At 35.9% G+C, this 21,215-nt stretch overlaps 1 protein-coding gene across 5 annotated transcripts in view; it reads right to left on the reverse strand.

Moving 5' to 3' along the window:
- Window positions 1-21,215, reverse strand: part of LOC121876523 (zinc finger protein 236-like) — a 103,258-nt gene that overhangs the window by 63,476 nt on the left and 18,567 nt on the right. For 4 of the 5 annotated variants that reach the window (XM_042381687.1, XM_042381689.1, XM_042381688.1 and 1 more), the window contains exons 3-13: window positions 19,396-19,580; window positions 18,837-18,925; window positions 14,432-14,587; window positions 13,651-13,782; window positions 13,070-13,225; window positions 12,426-12,590; window positions 12,074-12,220; window positions 8,178-8,324; window positions 7,766-7,889; window positions 3,426-3,574; window positions 1,403-1,501 (exon numbers count right to left, since the gene is read on the reverse strand). In XM_042381687.1, coding sequence (XP_042237621.1) covers window positions 1,403-1,501; window positions 3,426-3,574; window positions 7,766-7,889; window positions 8,178-8,324; window positions 12,074-12,220; window positions 12,426-12,590; window positions 13,070-13,225; window positions 13,651-13,782 — 1,119 coding nt within the window. In that variant the 5' untranslated portion in view covers window positions 14,432-14,587; window positions 18,837-18,925; window positions 19,396-19,580. The remainder of the gene's footprint in view (window positions 1-1,402; window positions 1,502-3,425; window positions 3,575-7,765; window positions 7,890-8,177; window positions 8,325-12,073; window positions 12,221-12,425; window positions 12,591-13,069; window positions 13,226-13,650; window positions 13,783-14,431; window positions 14,588-18,836; window positions 18,926-19,395; window positions 19,581-21,215) is intronic. The other variant, XM_042381690.1, reaches the window with a different exon arrangement.

Raw genomic sequence — 21,215 nt, forward strand, 5'->3', positions numbered from 1 at the left:
AAGGTTGGAGACCACTGTACTACACCATGAGGCCCCTTATAGCACCATCTGTGAGGGAGTCACTAAACTACTCGTTTGCTGTTCAACACCTCAGCACATGTAGTTTATGTGACCTTCACTGTAAACACTAGTTTGTAAGTTCATTTTATGTTCCTTTTACTTTCCCTAATCAAAGCTTGAGTTGAACATCCCCCTCCCCTATGGCAATGTATATATTAAGTAATTTCTGTCCACTGTCTATTTTCAGCCTTCGGGCTGCTGACCTTTTTCATTAGACTGTTAATTATTTTCATTAATACTATACAGTAGACAGGGGATCCCCAGGTTATGAACGGGTTCCGTTCCTGAGGACGTTCTTAAGTAAAAAATGTATATACAAGTACAGTGAGTTCTGCTATAACGCGTGTTTTGACAACGCGAATTGGCTCTAACGCGATTTATGAATAGAGGAACGATATTTGTATAACGCGAACGCTTGTTTGCTGTAACGCGATTTTTGCTTACTATTTCTCCAATTTTGTGGTATTAACTGTGAATATGGTAAAGAAGAATATCTCCAAGAAGCGTTCTGGTGATCGCATTCCGGTGATGATCGTAAAAGAAAGGCTATAACCCTTGAAGAGAAGCTCGATGTTATCAACCTCAAAATCACCCTTCTCCCCCATCAAGTTATATTCATATTTTTTCAAGGTAAAGTGTTACATTTACTGTATGATTTCATTATTAGATATGAATGTAACATTTATTTAAGACTGTGCTATCCTTTGTGTTAGGCTAACTACTAAATTTTTTACGATTTTGAGTAGTAATCTGCACCTGACCCTATTTTCTCCATAAGCCCTGTTATTTCTATTACGCGAATTTCTATAACACGATGTTTTACAAGAACACAACTATCGCGTTATAGCAGAACTTACTGTAAGTCGAAACACACGCTATGTGTATACACTACTGCACGTACAGAACAATGTTTAAAATCCCATTATATCATAGCCTAAGTCCTTATAGTACACATCTGAAATCACTTATATTGAGAGAAAAAAAGAAATAGAATGACAAAACTCAGTAAAAGATTGTAAGAAATAAGTCACCAACTAAATAAAATACTGCAAATTTAAAGTTTAACCTCATTCGTATAGGCGGGTGTTCATAAGTCGGGGACCCCCTGTATTGTTTCTTAGATGAAAATTAGTTTAACATACAGTATCATAATTTTACACACTGCAATAAGAAGTGAATACTATAGCTGTACAGGTTCATCAGTGTATGAAAACTCTAAGTTAAGGTAAAAACAAGTCTAACAGTTAGTAACAACAAATAAAGAATTGGAAAAGGTGAAAAAAATTTCCCCTATAGCCAATTTTGTTGAGGGGAAAACATTATCACTTCAAATAACAAATACCTGATCACGCTGACCAGCCTTTTCTAAATCCTGAATCTCCTTTATCACATCTCGAACATCTTTTATTACATCTCTTGCATCTGCAGACATCTCCATTCTCTGGAATTAAAAAAAAAAAATTATACAAGCATAACACTATAAGTACAGTCACAGTCAAAATTAATCATCCACCCCTCCTAGTACCATATCTGCGAGCTAAAGGCCTTTCTACCTGATGGGTCACAAGAGGGGGAGCTATTGATGGGGGAGACGTAGGGGTGGCGGACCTTGGTAAGGTCGGAGGGCACAAGTCAAGGGACACAACCATAGTGTGAGTGTATGTGGTCTTAGAATTATCCTTAACACCTGAAGTTGTTAAGGATGAAGGATGTAGCTTGATATTGACGGTCTCAATGAAACTGGCAGTTGATTGGCCTAAAGCTTAAACAACCAACCAACCAGGAGGGCAGGTGTCTGGGGAGGTGAAGAGGAGGTGTCATATGGACTTAACTTCCCTTAGTTATCTATGCCTTTACTTAAGATTCTGGGTAGGAATGCAAGTGAACTTTTGGCAGATAATGTATCACTAGGGTTGATAAGGCTTCTGGCTTCCGTGAGGGAACCCTGATATGACAACATAAGAGAGCAGGGGGCATGGCTTTGCATTTGGTCTTGCTCACCACCAGTAACACTAAACTAGGACGTTACTCGAGCACTAAACTAGGATGTTACTCGAGCACTAAACTAGGATGTTACTCGAGCACTAAACTAGGATGTTACTCGAGCACTAAACTAGGATGTTACTCGAGCACTAAACTAGGATGATACTCGAGCACTAAACTAGGATGATACTCGAGCACTAAAGTAGGATGTTACTCGAACACTAAACTAGGATGTTACTCGAGCACTAAACTAGGCTGTTACTCGAGCACTAAACTAGGATGATACTCGAGCACTAAACTAGGATGTTACTCGAACACTAAACTAGGATGTTACTCGAGCACTAAACTAGGATGTTACTCGAACACTAAACTAGGATGTTACTCGAGCACTAAACTAGGCTGTTACTCGAGCACTAAACTAGGATGATACTTGAGCACTAAACTAGGATGTTACTCGAACACTAAACTAGGATGTTACTCGAGCACTAAACTAGGATGTTAACTGACTGTTTCTACCTCTTGCCACTACCATTCTTAAAAAAAATCAATATTAATTGAAGACAAAAAAAATTATGACTAAATTGTTGGATAGAATGTGTCTTCTCCACCCTGTAATATTTTTATTAGAGTTGGGAAAATCAATATGGGTGATGAGGTTGTAGTGTATGATGTTGGGCCACTGCTCCATGCCCAGCCCAGGATGAATGTTAAAGAACGTCAAATGGCTTACCTCTTCCAGGAAAAGGTAAAGCCAGACCTGTTCTGTGAGTCGGCCTGCATCTGGGAGACGGGACTCACTTATGCCTGTCGATGTTGTACCTAGACAGCTCTTTTGCCACAAGGGCAGTTCTTCTTTCAAGATCCTCACTTGTGCTAGTTTCCAGAAGGGTCCTGACATCCCATGCAGCAACCATAAGAGGTTTGATAGTTTGTTTTTGGTTTTATCTGTTGTGATGTTTTCAACTGCATTATGATGACACCCCAAAAAAAAACCCACACCCACCCATACACACACAGCTTAGGTGGCAATTTTCTTCAGATGTAGAAATTCCACAAATAAAATAAGCGCACACTCAGTGATCTTTGTAACTGTGAATCAAGGGATAAATGAGGACAAATGGACAACTCAGTTACTGGCACTGGCTAACCTAACCTTCAGAACAAAATCTTTGAATCCAGGTCAGGTCCTAATTCTTAATGTGCTGACTAGTGGCAAATAATATACCCTGTACTGTAATGTATATGAATACTGTACTTGTATTCAATCTTTTGCAATTATAAAAAAAAGAATAACTAAAGGTTGTACAGTATAAGTATATGAGAAAGGTACATTAGATATAACTAAACTGTATACTGTGGGGAAAGTAAACTAAAAAACTCACAATTACAGCCTCATTGGTGTGTACACGAGATATATGTGCATTAAGACTTCCAGCACGTTTAAATACACATGAACATTCTTCACATTCAAACAACTCTTGGCCTGCCTTGTTGACAGGGTGGACACGCTTGATGTGACCTCGCAAATTACCTGTAAAAATAATATATGCTACATAAGCTGCAAGTATTACAATATTCACTACTGGTGGCATAGAAAGTATAACTAAAAATTAAAAGCTTGACACATGGGTGATCTGTATAGCTGTATTACACAAAACTAATCATCATTAGTCTGACAAACACATCGATTTTTTTTTTTTTTTTACATATTGAATGATGTACAGTGGCTAAGACAACTATCTATGCATACTTTGTGGGAAACAATATGAGACCATGGACGATAAATTTTGGTATATGAGGGCTGTCACTAGTCACACGTAAAATTTTGGAGCATATCAACCCCCACCTGCACAGATAGTTGTTTTAGCTACTGTACAACAGATAGAACACTACTTTTAAACCAAAAAAATATATATATCATAATGGTACAGTACATGTACTGTATAATGTACATTTTTAATAAGTTATATAAATTCACTTGCATAACTGAAGTGAAGGTGAGGTTTTAGGTGAATCACTGTCATCATATGTCAGAAAATAAATGTGGTAAAAACTGTATTTACATCATGAATTTTTTTTTTTATATACTGTATATCATGTGGTGAAGATTAATGCCTAAAAACAATACAGTTCTGTACACTGCATAGTATCAATAAAGTATGTGTGTGCCACATTAGAAAGTATATCAGACAGTGTCACTTATACAAAACCTAAGTAAGAAGGAGCCACCCCATCCAATGGAGAGAATTAGTTCAGATTTTGGCCAAAACATTACAGTACACTACATGATGTCAGTGCAAGTGTTTCACAATACAGTAAGAGCAAATATGTAAAAGTACAGTACTGGGATGACAGTGGACAAAAATAAACCAAACCCAAAAAGGATATCTCATAACTGTACATAAAAGTGACACACTTCAATGGTATATAAATATACAGGTTGGACCTCGCTAATCCAGGAAGCTTGAGGCCAGATCGGTTCCGGATCAGCGAAAATTCCGAACCATTGAAGCCGAGGTTAAAAAGGACAAAATAATGCATAAAATGTACCATTACTGTCTAATTTCTTCAGTACAGATAATCTTTTCTAAAATAGTTAATGTCACATGCTTATGTTTCACGGCATTACAACCACTTCCACTGCTTGCTGGTCTCTTAGGAGGCATATTTAGTGCTAAATTTTAAGTATTTAAAGGTAAAATAATGGCAACAGCCACATCTTCAGGGGTGAGTACAGACTAAGGAATAATACTTGACAAGGCTAATATATTCAGTAGAGGAATATACAGTCTGGAATTCACTGATGAGGAATATAAATATATCTACAATATTGGCTTGAACCTTAAGTATCCTAGGTCTTTTATAGACAAATGCCTTCACATTACTAAGAAATCTTTTTATAGATCTGATCCTAAGCCAACCCATGACAATAAGAATCTCTTAATATTACTATTTAACAAAAATTTCTCTCAAATTCCTATACAACTGAAAACCTGGAACATTAATGTGACATTTAAAAACTCATGCACCGTAAAACAAATGTTAATTAAGAACTCCCCCCAACAATGCAGGTGGCTGCATTTACAAGGTTCCTTGCAAGGAATGTAATATGTTTTACTTAGGCCAGACGGGTAAAGATCTTATAACTAGACTTAAACAGCATAAATATAGTGTTAGGACAGGCCAGGAGTCCAATGCTCTGTTCATTCATATGAGAGATAATAAGCAATGCATTGACTGGGATAATGCCTCCTCATATTACCTTGTAATTCAATTGTCCGTAGGAACATTATAGAATCCAGTCTCATTAAACATACCGAATCTGTCAACATGAATTTGAGTAATGGCCTAATGGTATGTATGTACTGGAAAATTTTGTGATTAAGAAGATTTGTAACCAGGTGAGAAGGTTGGGTCATCTTGCCCTATAACCTGACTACGGACAGCTGATGTGCTTAGAGATGGCATGGTCAATTTTTTGATTAAGAAGATTAGTAAGGGTTGGGTCACTGCCTTATGACCTGAACATTGTGGACACCTGCTGTCCCCAAGGGACTTGATCTCACTCTCCTCTACTGAATATATTAGCCTTGTCAAGTATTACTCCCTAGTCTGTAATCACCCCTGAAGATGTGAATTACACGAAAGCGCTTGGGAACTTCGTGTTTTCTTGTGGTTATCAGCATATACTTGGATCACGTGCACCTACAGTGATTTACTTGCATAGATATACAGTATACGTATATATATACGTATATATATATACGTATATATATATATATATATATATATATATGTATGTATGTATGTATGTATGTATATATATATATATATATATATATATATATATATATATATATATATATATATATATATATATATATATATATATATATATATATATATATATATATATATATATATATATATATATACTGTATATATATATACAGTCAACCCTCACTTTACGCGGTCCCACATTCCGCGTTTCCACGTTTACGCGGTGCCCTGCCAGAACCCAGGATGCTCACATTCCGCGGTGGGTGTACCCCTTTACACGGGTGAAGTATAATTTTTTATAATTTAGCTCATAAAATTCATACAAATTATCCAGTCCAGAATAAAATTTACATTGCTGGAATTCTTACAATTTGATGATCATTTTGAATATAAACATCATAGATTTTGCATTAGACATACAAATTTTAGATATAATGTTTACTCTTGAGTAAATATGTTATCTTTTGTGCAAAATATATGATATTTATATTCAAAATATTCCTGGTCTTACAAGGAATCCAGCAATGTCAATTATATTATCCTAACTTTAGTCTGATTTATTATTTATTACTAAAAAGGTAAACAGTCTGGTATTCCCACACATTTATCTAGTAGGGACGTTGGTGGGGGGTGGGGGGGAGGGAGGGAGGGACCGGCGACCGACCATCTGTTACCGTGTGAAGAATATTTTTTTTTATTAACTGAAGATTTTTATTTTAGCTCATAAAATTCATACAAATTACCCGGCCAGAATATAATTTACATTGCTGGAATTCTTACAATTTGGTGATCATTTTGAATATAAACATCATATATTTTGCATTAGACATAAAATTTTTAGATAAAATGTTTAATCTGAGTAAGTATGTTATCTTTTGTGCAAAATATATGACGTTTATATTCAAAATATTCCTGGTCTTACAAGGAATCCAGCAATGTCAATTATATTATCCTAACTTTAATCTGAGGTATTATTTAATACAAAATGTTAAAATCTAAATTTTTCACCCAACATCTCTTGAAGGGAGGATTGGTGGGGGGTGGGGGGGAGGGTTGGGACTGACCGTGCGGTTGGCAGAGAGGGGGAGGCAAGGTGGGGTACTTTGATTGACATATAGTGTCATGAAGAATATTTTTTTTTTTTATTAACTGAAGATATTTATTTTAGCTCATAAAATTCATACAAATTACCCGGCCAGAATATAATTTACATTGCTGGAATTCTTACAATTTGATGATCATTTTGAATATAAACATCATAGATTTTGCATTAGACATACAAATTTTAGATAAAATGTTTAATCTGAGTAAATATGTTATCTTTTGTGAAAAATATATGACATTTATATTCAAAATATTCCTGGTCTTACAAGGAATCCAGCAATGTCAATTATATTATCCGAACTTTAGTTTGAGGTATTATTTATTACTATACAGTACCTGGTTTTCCCCCCAAAATTTCTCAGAGGGAAGAGCCAGCAGTGTAGTGTGAGAAGAGGGGGAGGGAGTCGTGTCCATTATTTGAATGGACATTAACTTGGCGACTGTATTTCTCTATTTCTCTTAAGTATTAATTGTGTGCATGTACCATCATAAAATTAAGATGTTATTTTTACTACAACATAGTTATGTGTCGTCAAAAAGTGGAGTTTGGGGATCGGCCTGGACTCCATTTCAATTAATCCCATATGTTATGTTATTCACTTTACGCGTTTCTCGCTTTCCGCGTACCCTCCGGGTTACATTAACCGCGTAAAGTGAGGGTTAACTGTGTGTGTGTATATATATATATATATATATATATATATATATATATATATATATATATATATATATATATATATATATATATATATATATATATATATATATATATATATATATATATATATATATAAAGAGAGAGAGAGAGAGAGAGGCTATAAGATTACAATAAACTTACTCTTTTGTACGAAATCTTTATTGCAAAACTCGCACTTATAGTCTTTCCGACCTGTATGTATGTCCATGTGAATCAGCATAGTGTACTTCTGGTTAAATGCTCGGTCACACCCAGGATAGGTACACTAGAGGACAGAAACAAAGTAAACAGGAAAGAGGAAAGTTATTATAAAAACATTAACTTAAAATGGTAATTATGCTTTTACTATGAATTTTCAAAGTCAATCCAAAGTCAAATTTCATAGATTACATTTGATAATTCACACAAGCCACAAAACTATGTACAGTATGTTTATAGTAGATATTTTCAAGTCAATTCAAAAACAAAATTACATTTGAGACTTGACACAACCCAAACCTATTCCTAGGTGTCTAAGTTATCAATGTATATCTATAGACAATGCCCTACATACCTTAAAGGGTCTTTCACCAGTATGAATCATCATATGTCTTTTCAGTTGTGAAGGTTTGATAAAATTCTTACCACACTCTTGACATTTATTTTCAAACTTTGATCGGTCTATTCTCTTTCTTGGTTTGGTTGCTGTCATCTTCTTTACCTGTTTAGATAAGAAGACATTTTCATAAATAATCATTGATGAGACAAGAAAACAACTTTTAATGTTATCGTTATCATTACCTCTAGATCAACTAAAGAGGCCAAATAATAATCCAAAAATAAATAAAATATGGAATTGTGTGAACACACAAATCTAGTTTTGAAAGTTCAGCCAAATACAATACAGTATACAAACACAAATAAATATGAGAAAAGTTACAGATCTTACGACAGACCCCGAATTACAAGAGGAATGTTCCTGAAAAAGCTCTCATAAGTAGATTTTTGGTAAATCGATGCACATATTCCCATTGAATTCCATTATATAATGGGTGACACTGCATAAACGTCATTTATATAGTGTTATACATTGCTTATATTCAATTTAGAGACTTGAACAGTTGAACTATCTCTTGCCATAATGCCACAAGCTTGACCAATGGCCCACACCATTGTCAGAGGCCTTATGGGTCATGCCAGTTTGATGAGGACTGTGTTCAAAATCTTCAGTCTGGCTTTGAGTGCTGGATAGAGTGGTAGTATCGTGAGTTTTTTTAGTTTGCTGATGGCAAATTTTCCGGGTAATGAAAAATTGTTATCGTAATTTCCAGAAAATGCGCCTGATTTTCATCTCTCAAACCCAGAAAAAAAACTCCCCCTTCCCCGGAATTTAAGGGTATCCAGAAAATTTTCTCGGAATTTTCCGGAAATATGCCCCACGGAAAATCGTTCCCAAAACCGGAATTTTCCGGAAAATTACGGCTTTGGGAATGATTTCAATTCCGGCTATCAGAGAGTTCCGGGTTTGAGAGATTCTGGCTAGCGGAGACATTATTGTATTTTTTAACCTTGAGTTTTTATTGTGAGTTGCGTCATGCAGTCCCTTAAAGTTAAAAGTTGGTTTGAAACATTAAGCCTGTCAGTTTTAACAATCTGTTCAATAAAGTCAGAAATATATCTTACTCTTTTTCAGTTGACCATATTATGAACTGGATCTTAATCTGAAATAAATAGTGGAAATAATAATAATAGTAGTACCGTACTGTATAAGTACAGTTTAAACAGTGGAGTGTAGAAAAGGAACACTTGAGTATTGTATTGTACTGTACTCTAATGCATATATAAATTTAGTATCCTCCTACAGTGCAGTATATGCATGCCAGGCTAAACTATTGAGGTTCTTCCCTCTTCCCACATACAGGTATTATTTCCATCTCTGTGTCTCTTGTCATCTCATTTTTCTCACATTTCCTAAGAGATTGTGAGGAGCATACCTAGGAATTTCCCTCTATCACCACCCTCTTTCCTCCTGCTTACCCCATCTCCTTCACCTCTCCTCCCCATCCTCACTCAATACATAGGATAAAATCCGTAAATAACCTCTCATTTGTTACAATGCTCTCTATGAAAATAAATCCCACCCGTCCTTGAGGGTTGGTGACCACAGTCCCTCACTCTAAATGGTCTCAGGCTGTTTCTGCTAATCCTTCAATGTTTTGTATCTCTCTAAGGATGCAGTTTTTTATTTAATTCATCCATCCAAGTCTCTGCCTTCCCCGGGCCCTCCCACCGCAACTTTGCTCATCAATATTTCTGTTATTATTCCCTCGTCCCTAATTATATGACCAAAGTACAGTACTGTATCGGTACCTCATTTTTCTTTTTCTGTATATTTCAATAATTTTTCTTGAAGTTTTTACTGATCTTAGTACTTCATCATTTGTTTTCCTGTCAGTGTAGCTTATTCTTAGTATTCGCCTATTATAACACCACATTTCAAAGACCTCCAACCTCTTTACATGGCACAAATGCTGTGGTCACAGATGACTTGAGCTATGGCCAAAACTTTAAGGAGTCTTTTTTCCTGCCTGGTGTGCTCTGTACTTTGTTCAATACTGTACCGATTTATTTTGCTTTCACAATACCCTAAAATAAAATTATATTAATGAGTTACACAGTGCTAAAAGTGTACAAAAATGTAAATGTAAAAAAAAGTGAACATTCTGCAAAACAAGACCAAAGACAATTCATGAGAAAATTGCTACATGAATGGTTCAAGCAATGAAGGAATAAAGAAAATGCCCTTTCTGGACCAAAGCTTTGTGAGGAACTGAAAATTCCATACCACTATGATTTTACTGTGGGCTGGTTCCAGATAATTAAAAAGTGGGATGGAAAAAGGTGGCTTAAAGCCAATGGAGCAAAAAATGTCAGCAAAGAGGTACAAATTATCACGTATGCCAGCCAACACTCCTGCCTCCCCCACTGACAGCCTCCCACCAGCCAGATGGTCAGGTATCTGACTTATCTCAGCTGACTGAGCTAATCGCTCTACTCAACCTCTCTTATGTGTTGCCAGTAGTCTCCACACCTCCAAACTTTCTCAAATTCTAAATTCCACATTTTCCCTTACAACTCTAGACCTTTATTGTACTGTATGTACAGTAAGTCCTTGTTTAACGTTGCCTCCGACAACGTTGTTTCGTTATAACGTCCCTATTCTTTAGATACCCATGATTTGGATAACGTCCCGCCGATTTAGTATAACGTCGTCACGTACTACTTTGTACGGCGCATCACCCTCTCTCATCTTGGAGAGCTATGATGCTCTCAGCTAGGCATACTATGCTCTCACTCGCGGAGTGTCGCACAGCACCCCCAAGCGTCGCCAGTCTTTGTTAGGCTTCCACAGCGTTCGTGTGTGTTTAAGTGTTTTTGCTCTTAATACTATACTCTAGCCATTTGAAATGGCTTCCAAGCACCCATCAAGTACTACTGATGCTAGTGTTGTGAAGAAGCAACATAAGATCATTAGCCTTGCTACAAAAATGGAGGTTTTAACCCGTTTTGAGAAAGGTGAACGTGCGGTGGACATTGCTGCTTCCCGAGGTCTAACCCCCCACAACAGTGCGTACTATCCAGACCAGCACAGACAAGAATAAGGCTAGTGCTGGAAGTGGTACTTCTCTGAGTACAACAAAGACAAGCCGTGCTCGAAGTTCCGTGATTGAAAAGCTGGAAAAGATGCTGGCTACGTGGAGGGAGAACCAGAATCAACGTAATGCCCGTGAGTATAAAGTAAAATCCTTGTTTGACAACTTAAAGGCAGCAGAAGGTGAAGGATCGAAGGATGAGACCTTTACAGCCAGCCGAGGATGGTTTCAACTTTTTAAGCACCGTTATAACTTCCACAATATTAAGATGACTGGTGAAGCTGCTAGTTCAGATATGGTTGCTGCCAAGATATTCCCGCCGGAGTTCAAAAGCATTATCGAGGAAGGAGGCTACTCAGCGAAGCAAGTCTTCAATGTGGATGAGACTGTTCTCTTTTGTCAAGAGGATGCCCGAAAGAACCTATATCGCCAAGGAAGAAAAAGGAGCGCCAGGTTTTAAAGCGGCAAAAGACTGCTTGACGCTGATGCATGGCACAAACACTGCTGGCAACTTGAAGCTGAGGCCTATGCTAATTTCTTGTGCCATGAAAGGTTACTCTAAGGATCACCTTCCTGTTATCTACAAGGCAAATAAGAAGGCATGTAAAAAAAATTTATTTTACTTAATTTTCACATATTACATGAGAGTAAATAAGGAAAAATTGGACAATCAGACATTTGGCAGAGTACCAAGTCTATTTATCTTCAAGTGGGTTTTAGGAATAAGTTATATGGTGATTGTATAAGGATGATAATACACTGAAAGCTACTCATATATCGATGCACGGAAAAAATATACAGTATTCAATCACACTACCTTCTTATGAACTTTCATATGATGACTGAGCATGGCATGATTAGTGAATTCTGCCCCACACTCTCTGCATACTAAACTAAGCCTTTTGCGTTCCTGAGGTTGGTCCAGGCCATCTCTGTGACGCTGGTAGTGTGGCTCAAGCTGACTCTGAGGTACAATGTACATAATTCATTATTAGAACAAACATAAAAAAATAAATAAAAAAAAATCTTAAGAGTACAGAAGTGTACCAAATACTTCCAGTTTCTTAAAAAAAAGTCTTGAATGGATCATTTGTTGTGCTGATATATCAGTGTTGTGCTACAATCATGGGAGAAAACTTAAGTCTCAAAAAGTCACATATTCAACTTACAACAGATATAAATTCTTCATGACATATCTCACACGTGACTGATTCATCTTCCTCATGGACAGCAAGATGAGCCTTAAATGAGGCCACACGTCTGAAAGTTTTGTCACATTCTGGACATAAGAGTTTGTCAGTAGCATGTAAAGCCTCGTGCAGACGAAGATTTTTCTGTGGATAAAAAAAATACAATTATAATAAAAAATTAATAAACATGTTAAAGACTGAGTAGAAAATAATCTCCTAGAACTTTTCAACCATTAACTATGCAATGATAATTCTTGAAGCGGATCTCTCTGTCCCAATGAGAAGATTTGTTGGTTTTCTTCAGATTACAGGTACAGTACAGTAGTTTCATCTTAAGGACCCAATAGGAAAAACAATACAAATACTCAAACTTCAAATACTGTATATTGCTACTGACGTAACTGTTTATTGAATTTTTATATATTTAACAGAAATTAACCTTCATTTGATGCAACAAAAGAGATATAATATAGCTAAACAAACACAACATTAACAGCTTTGGCTCGCATAGCACTAGATAGCAGCTCTTAAGTCTTGGTCACAATAATATTCCAAACTACCTCAATAAAGTAATGTAACAGGAAAAACAATTCCAATGACCAATCATATAACAAAGAACTTACCTGGACATTAAAAGAAGCTTCACACTCACAGCACTGGTATGGCTTATCTTCTAGATGTTTCTTCAAATGCTTCTTATACTGCGGCCACTTGTCTATGGTTAAATTGCAACTCTCACAAGTAAATGGACCTTTACCTACTGGGGGCTCCATATCTGGCTGTGGTAAAATGATAGGACAAATTATAAGTAAACTACCCAATGATAACAAAGATGTAACCTGACCAGACCTGCACCTATTCAGATTTCAGGACACTATAGATTATGTGTATTAAATTAAGTATTTCTTGTGTTTTTACCAGAGTTCAGTTCTCTTATTGGAGAGGTATTGCCTCAATAGTATATTCATACATGTGACTTCTATTAGAGATTTGCCACTGTCTGGCCTGATAACATGTCATTTTAAAAATATTTGCAATTTCTAAAATTACTGAAATGAATTATTTCAAATTTTTAAATTACTGTACAAGAATTAATAAATACAGTACCTGTACAGTATACTGTCATGCACTAGTAAATTAAAAATATTCCTAATGTGTTAACTTTTATTATATTTATAACAACCTTATAAAATATATTGTGTACCTCTCTCTTGATTGAAATGGGTATTGGCGTTGGTAATATTGCATCATGTGTGGCCATTGCTGAGTTTATTAGGTTTCCTCCCTCTAAGGTGACTGTATCATCAACACCAGCTTCTGTGGCTGTTAAAACCATCTGTAATAAAATTTACAATTAACAAACATATAATGACATATTGAGAAAAAATAAAAGAAAGATGTATTCAACATAAATTACAACGAACTCATCTAACATAAAGCAATTTACATAAAATAAATGTCTATTTATGTTCCCCCACTTCTGCTTAAGCAAAGATTGAGGGATAATGAAGCCTCAGAGAAATGGGGAGGGGTAATATTTGGGCTAGAGATGAGCAAGACAAGTACATGTTGTTCAATAAAAAGACTGTCTGTTACAAATACTACAGTACAGTAACTCATTTGATATAACCTCTCTGTCAACTTGACTAATAATGTTCTTTTCGTGTGCTCATATAAGACCAACACAATTTCTTTATTTACTTAATGCTGTTCTGAATCTACAGCTCCCACGAACAACACTTTCAATTTTTCCATTATTTTAACCAAATTCTGAGGTCAACTTTGATGTAAGTGAATTCCTGACAGGCACTTCAGGTGGTCTCCCCAGTCCCACAACCCCTATACATCCTAAGATATGAATACATGTGCATAAGTATTCTATCCTGCATCAAAGCAGAGAAGTTATTGCAATACAGAGGGATATAATCTAAAAATTAGTCTCAACTTACAGTTACTACTAAGCTTATAATGTAATGACAACTCACCTGACCATCAACAATATTAAAAGAAGTAAACTGTGGGATGGTGCCATCTTTCTGTGTCAGGTAGTCCCCTGCATTAGCCAAGATAACTCCTGTCCAATCTCACCACCAACCTGGTTCACAGCTACCATGCCCTCATCAAGCTGTAGGAACCCACTCCTATGGAACATATGCAATAGTTGACTTAAATTCACAAAATATCACAAGTGATTATAATATACTGAGGTGTGTATATATACAGTGACCCCTTGATTCTAACGAACTCAATCCGTTCCAGAAGGTGGATTCGCTCGTAACCCGAAAAGTTCGTTAACGAAACCATTGTTTCAATGGGTTTTTGGAATAGTGGTTCCAGCTCACCGAAAATTTCCTAAATTCAACAAAAATGGTAGAAAAGTTCACTTACTTTGATGTGTGTATGTAGAAGGCTCTTGGATGATGATGATGGGAATTAGAATGGGGTGGAGGAGAAGGAAGAAAAAGGCATTGGGGTGGAAGAAGTCACCCCATGGCCATTTCATCCATAAATTTTAGTTCTCTTGGTGTATTTCAAGATTATTTTCTTTAAATCAACACTGCACTGCATTATATATTGTCAATATGTAAAATATATTTCAAAATGACCAATAATTTGCTTGGGAACACAGAAAAAAGCATTTAGTTGAAGAGAGTCTCAAGCAAGATGTTACCTCCACTGAAAACAGAGAATAACGCCTGTCTGGTGTGTTAACAGGCTGGATGTACGCCAGAAACTAGTTTCTTTACCTTCAATTATGTTCAATAATTGTTAAAATGACTAAAAGTTAATATTAAACTTTTAAAATTATTGAATAGTATAAACTTCTTGACATTTACTAAAAATATTAAGGAATTTAAGCCCTAGAACCGATTAATGTATTGGCGGGATCAGATAAAGTTGCTGTCGCTGTCAGTGCAAGCGAAACATGTTGAGGTCGGTTCTGAAGAAATTGGCAATCAATTTTTGTTAACCTAATTGAAGATCTCATGAAGGCAGTTCATAACGAAATTTTCGTTAACCGAGGCTCATAAACGAGGCTGTATATATATATATATATATATATATATATATATATATATATATATATATATATATATATATATATATATATATATATATATATATATATATATATATATATATATATATATATATATATATATATATATATATATATATATATATACACACACACACACACACACACACACACACACACACATAGCTTAACTTAACTCGTTAACGAAATTTCGTTAACTAACTGCCTTCCATATGATCTTCAATTCGTTAATCTAACAAAATTCGATAAACTATTTACCCGCTTAACGCGGTTTCACTTAACGCTGCTGCATATACGCGGTGCCTTGCCAGCTGAACTTTCACTTAACGCTGATTTTTCCAATATATACGCCGTGAGTGTCCGAGACGCTATTACTTTAGATTTGCCCCACCCGCCAACCCTGCCTGACTGCCTGTTTTAGCTCATAAAATTCATACAAATTAACAGGCAGAATATAATTTACATTGCTGGAATTTATAATTTGGGATCATTTTGAATATAAACATCATATATTTTGCTTTAAACTTACAATTTTGATAAAATTTTTCTCTAGGTAACTATGGTATCTTTTTGTGCAAAAATATATGACATTTATATTCAAAATATTCTGGTCTTACAAGGAATCCAGCAATGTCAATTATATTATCCTAACTTAGTTTGAGGTATTATTTATTAAAATTTAGTGGTTATCCCACACATCTCCTTGGGACGGTTGGTGGGGTGGGGGAGGGAGGGACCGACCGACCATCTGCTACCCTGTGAAGAATTATTATTTTTTTTTATTAACTGAAGATATTTGTTTTAGCTCATAAAATTCATATACAAATTACTCAAGTCAGAATATAATTTACATTGCTGGAATTCTTATATCTTCAGGATCATTTTGAATATAAACATCATATATTTGTTTTAAATCATAAATTTTAGATAAAAAATTTCTAGGTAACTATGGTATCTTTGTGCAAAATATATGACATTTATTCAAAATATTCCTGGTCTTACAAGGAATCCAGCAATGTCAATTATATTATCCCTAATTTTAATCTGAGGTATTATTTAATACTAAATAAAAAACTCTGGGGGAGGATTGTGGGTGGGGGAGGGTTGGGACTGACCGCCGGTTGGAAAGAGGGGGAGGCAAGGTGGGGTACTTTGATTGACAGATAGTGTCGTGGAAGATTATTTTTTTTATTAACTGAAGATATTTGTTTTAGTCATAAAATTCATACAAATTACCCGGTCAGAATATAATTTACATTGCTGGAATTCTTATAATTTGGTGATCATTTTGAATATAAACATCATATATTTTGCTTTTAAACTTACAATTTTAGATAAAAAATTTTTTCTCTAGGTAACTATGAGATATCTTTTGGCAAAATATATGACACTATATATTCAAAATATTCCTGGTCTTACAGGAATCCAGCAATGTCAATTATATTTTCCTAACTTTAGTTTGAGGTTATCCCACACATCTCCTTGGGGACGGTTGGTGGGGGTGGGGAGGACCGACCCACCATCTGTTAACCGGCTGTGTAGTGTGAGAGGGAGGAGTTGAGTCCATTATTTGAATGGACATTAACTTGGCGACTGTATTTATTTCTCTATATTAATTGTGTGCATGTACCATCATAAAATTAAGATGTTATTTTTACTACAAATAAGGTATGTGCCTTCAAAAAGTGGAGTTTGGGGTCGGGCCGGTTTCTATTGAATTAATCCCATATGCTGTTGTTCACTTAACGCTGGATTCTCACTTTAACTGGACCTCATTTTATATATATATATATATATATATATATAAATATATATATATATATATATATATATATATATATATATATATATATATATATATATATATATATATATATATATATATATATATATATCTTGATAAAATCACACAGGAAAAAGGGAAACAACGGAGCACCTTAGCTTTCGTCTTTATTCAAGACATCTTCAGAGGCAACTGGATTACATGGACAGAGAGAGGCATAAATATACAGGGTGACCTTATAAAACATGAGGTCAGGTCATAATGATGTCATCCACTAATCCCCACACCAACACACACGTAGAGGAGCTTAAGAGAAGGGGGTAATGTGACTAGTCAGGTCAGGTAAAAAATAAGGGACCCACTAAATAACTATCATACATCTAGATCAAAGGTTTTCAAAGCATTTTTAACCTTGGGCCACTGACATAGTTTGATTAAGGAATTAAAATCATTAAACCTCAGTGATGGTCAGTTCAAAACTGATAATATGTTACATAAATTTATTTGTCAGTTCGGCGTCACTCTGCCGTGCACACGAGCGATGCTCCACGAAAAAACTTTCGGTTTTCAGAGCTTTTCGGAATTCGGAATTGCGGATAAGGGATTGTGGACCTGTATTACATGCTTCAGGAATAAGAAATATTCTACATCTCTTATTCATTCACTACAGTACTCCATCCTCTCCTATATTCTCCTCCTCCCTTTCACTACTCAATCATTCTTCCCTACAAGTTTTAATCTCACACATTCACTTCTAAATACCTTTCCTTATAAGGTAATTCACTATTTTACTATAGTTCCTCTCCTACCTCTCATCTACATCTACTCCAACATTTTACTATAAACCTTTCCCTTTCCACTTAGTTTCTCTCAAAATCTCATAAGCCCAGTACATTTACATCACTCTCCCTAACACATCCCAGGATCTATTCTCCACATTCAGATTACAGTAGAGTACAGTATTCATTTCCAATAATCAACAATACAGGGTAATTGGGAAGTCCCTGTCCACCTGTATTATTAACAATAAAGTTATTTGCCTTGTTCTACTTAAAGTACATATTGGAAATGGTCAAAGTAAATGTTGGAAGTGGATATAGTACCAATTCCATTATTTACAGCAATTTGAACAAGGTACAGTCAGTCCTCGACTTACAACGGGGTTAGGGACCGACGACCAGGGTAGGTCAAATTGGTCGTAAGTCGAAAATGCGAAAACAATACAATAGAAATTCTAAAATGGGTGTCTCTTTTTCTTCTCAGCACCACGAGAACTCTCACTTTTACGCTTGTCAGCCATTTTAAAGGGAATTACAAATGAAAATTTTGTCAGTACACAGCGCGATCACCAACGTAGGGACTAGAAAATACGTAATTTGAACAATATTTTATACGACTACAGCGGTCGTACGTCCGGGTGGTTGTAAGTCGAGGAGTACCTGTACAGTATATAACAATGTAGGAACAACTATATTGTCAATTATTACAAGTGCACAGGAACTTTCCAATCACCCTATATACAATGTTTATATCATAATCTACTTACCGTTCCTGAAGATCAGTCAAGGCCGACCCAACTGCCACTTCAGACAAATCCAATCGGCTTTCTACTCCATCTTCTCCACTCACCGATAACTTAGGGAATAAAGCGAGTTATATTTAGTATTGTTTAACTAATCATATTACATCACAACAAATCAAATTTACTTAGGTAATAAATGGCTTACTTAAATCAGGACAAAGTGCTAAAGATCTAATTATACACTCCTCATTACATTATTTGAACTTCACCCTTTACACTTGCTCACCCTGCAATCTAAGACCCTGAAACCTTGAATTTGTCCTAAATTGGACCTTATGAAGTATTCTGGATTAGCTCCCTAATACCGAACTCAAGTCCATCTTGGTTGTCATAAAAGCATGAGTGACTCTACTGGTGTGAAGTAAGTCGTGAACAAAAAAAAAATATTTCCACTAAAATGTGTACAGTACTGTATTCAATATACCTCCCAATTACTCATCTACTTTCTTTCACTACTCATATTTCCACATGTCTGGATACTATATATTTTTACTACAATTCAAATGTGTAGTACTGTACCTACCCCAACTTCTGGTGGGTCAAAAAGAAATGTACGTGTTCCATCAGGGTTGTTCTTGATGATGAGATGTCCAGTGAACCCGGACATACCTGAAGACACACCACCAGTTCGTCCAACACCAGTATCACCCCCAGGGTCATGTAGTTGCACCAACTGAATAGGAAGACTCAACATTGTTCCACTTCCATCTGTTAATGATCCAATAAAAAAAGGGGCATTTTATTACAATGTTATGATACTGTGAGGAGATTAAGGAGGGTTGAGAATGTTACCTGCTACCCACCGTTTAGAATAATTCTTTCAGGTGGTTTAATTTCTTTGTAATTTTAAACAAATCGGGAAAAAAAATTACATCCTCTTTTTAAGCCTTCACTCCACGAAGTCTTTGACCTATTGGGTATCATGATGTTGGAATTTTTTTAGATCAATTTACAACTTTAACGTATACAAAGTCTGGCTCCAGGAACTTGCAGCCCTTTACAAAATACAGTACTGTACAGTACTATTCCTACTTCACAGACTCTCTTCATTTATTATCATCCATTCACTCTTAATGCTGAGTCACACGCATACCACCACTTGACTCGAGGTTCTCATATCATTCAAGTGCATTTGCAATTTCTTTAGTCTAGTTCTAAAAAAATATATATATAATGATAACTCTGTAGTACTGTACTGTATAACACTTTGCCTTTCCTTAATGTGGAAATCTTTTGTACTGTAGTTGATCATAAAAAAGAGTTTCTGTATCCCCACACACTTTTAAAGGTGTGTCTTTCTCATGTCTGGTCCTGTACTGTATTAGAACTCAAACATAAATCACTATATTACTGAACCAATTCAGCCAATATTGTAATTCATGATGGTTTGCCATAAGCAGTGTTATACAGGTATGCCTATTAACCCTCTCAGCCTCGCACGACGCCATTGTGGTATCTTACATAAAAGGCGAAAAAACGTATGCTCAGCCTCGCGAGCAATGGGCTATATTATCAAATTACTAAAAAATTATTCAATGAAACTGACTGAACTTTCGAAGCCATTTGACAGACGTTGTTTCCTTTGTGTGGGCCTTATCACCTTCCCCGAGATGGTCTTGGCCATCGTGTGCATGGCAGCGCAGCATGAAGCCACTGTCGCTCTGGCCATTTGTCAGTTGTCACGGGACTTTCAGACCGAGGGAAAGGGCTTATGGAAACTGGTCATGTAAAAATTACATACCTGAATATTACACTATTTACATTCACAGAGCAAGTTTTCATGTCCAAATATCTCCGATTACTTCACGCACAACTCAGCGGCTATCTTGTACCCCACGTCAGCGTGTGTATACCAGGCCTGGAGTTCCTGGTTCTCCGTGGTGTCCAGTTCAGTCGGTGGCTCACACTGCTCTGCCGTGACCACCACCACCACACTAATATGGCTCGGTTGCCAACTAATCCTAATACAATAAATTAAAAGTTTTACACCTTATACCCTATAAAACAGAATATGGCTCTTACACAATGTTTTAGCAACCAAAACTAAATAATACTGTTTTAAAAAACTTCGTAAATTAAAACATTAGAAAACTTATATAAGCATACAGGCCGTGAACCACCCTCATTGACATTGGCTGTTATCGGGTATCACCTCATTAGCCAATCATGGACAGCGGTGTGGGCCGACATGTGACACCATTAGAGTGAGAGGAGGGTGCACTGCTCGGCCTCTCAATTATTCCATGAGTTTTTGTGTTATATTATTTTTCCTTACACCACAATATTCTACATGCTTTGTTATTTATCTTGGTATATAGTATATATCAATGAACACCATAATAC

This window comes from Homarus americanus, unplaced genomic scaffold (assembly GCF_018991925.1).
Source record: "Homarus americanus isolate GMGI-L3 unplaced genomic scaffold, GMGI_Hamer_2.0 scaffold28, whole genome shotgun sequence".
NCBI lineage: Eukaryota > Metazoa > Arthropoda > Malacostraca > Decapoda > Nephropidae > Homarus > Homarus americanus.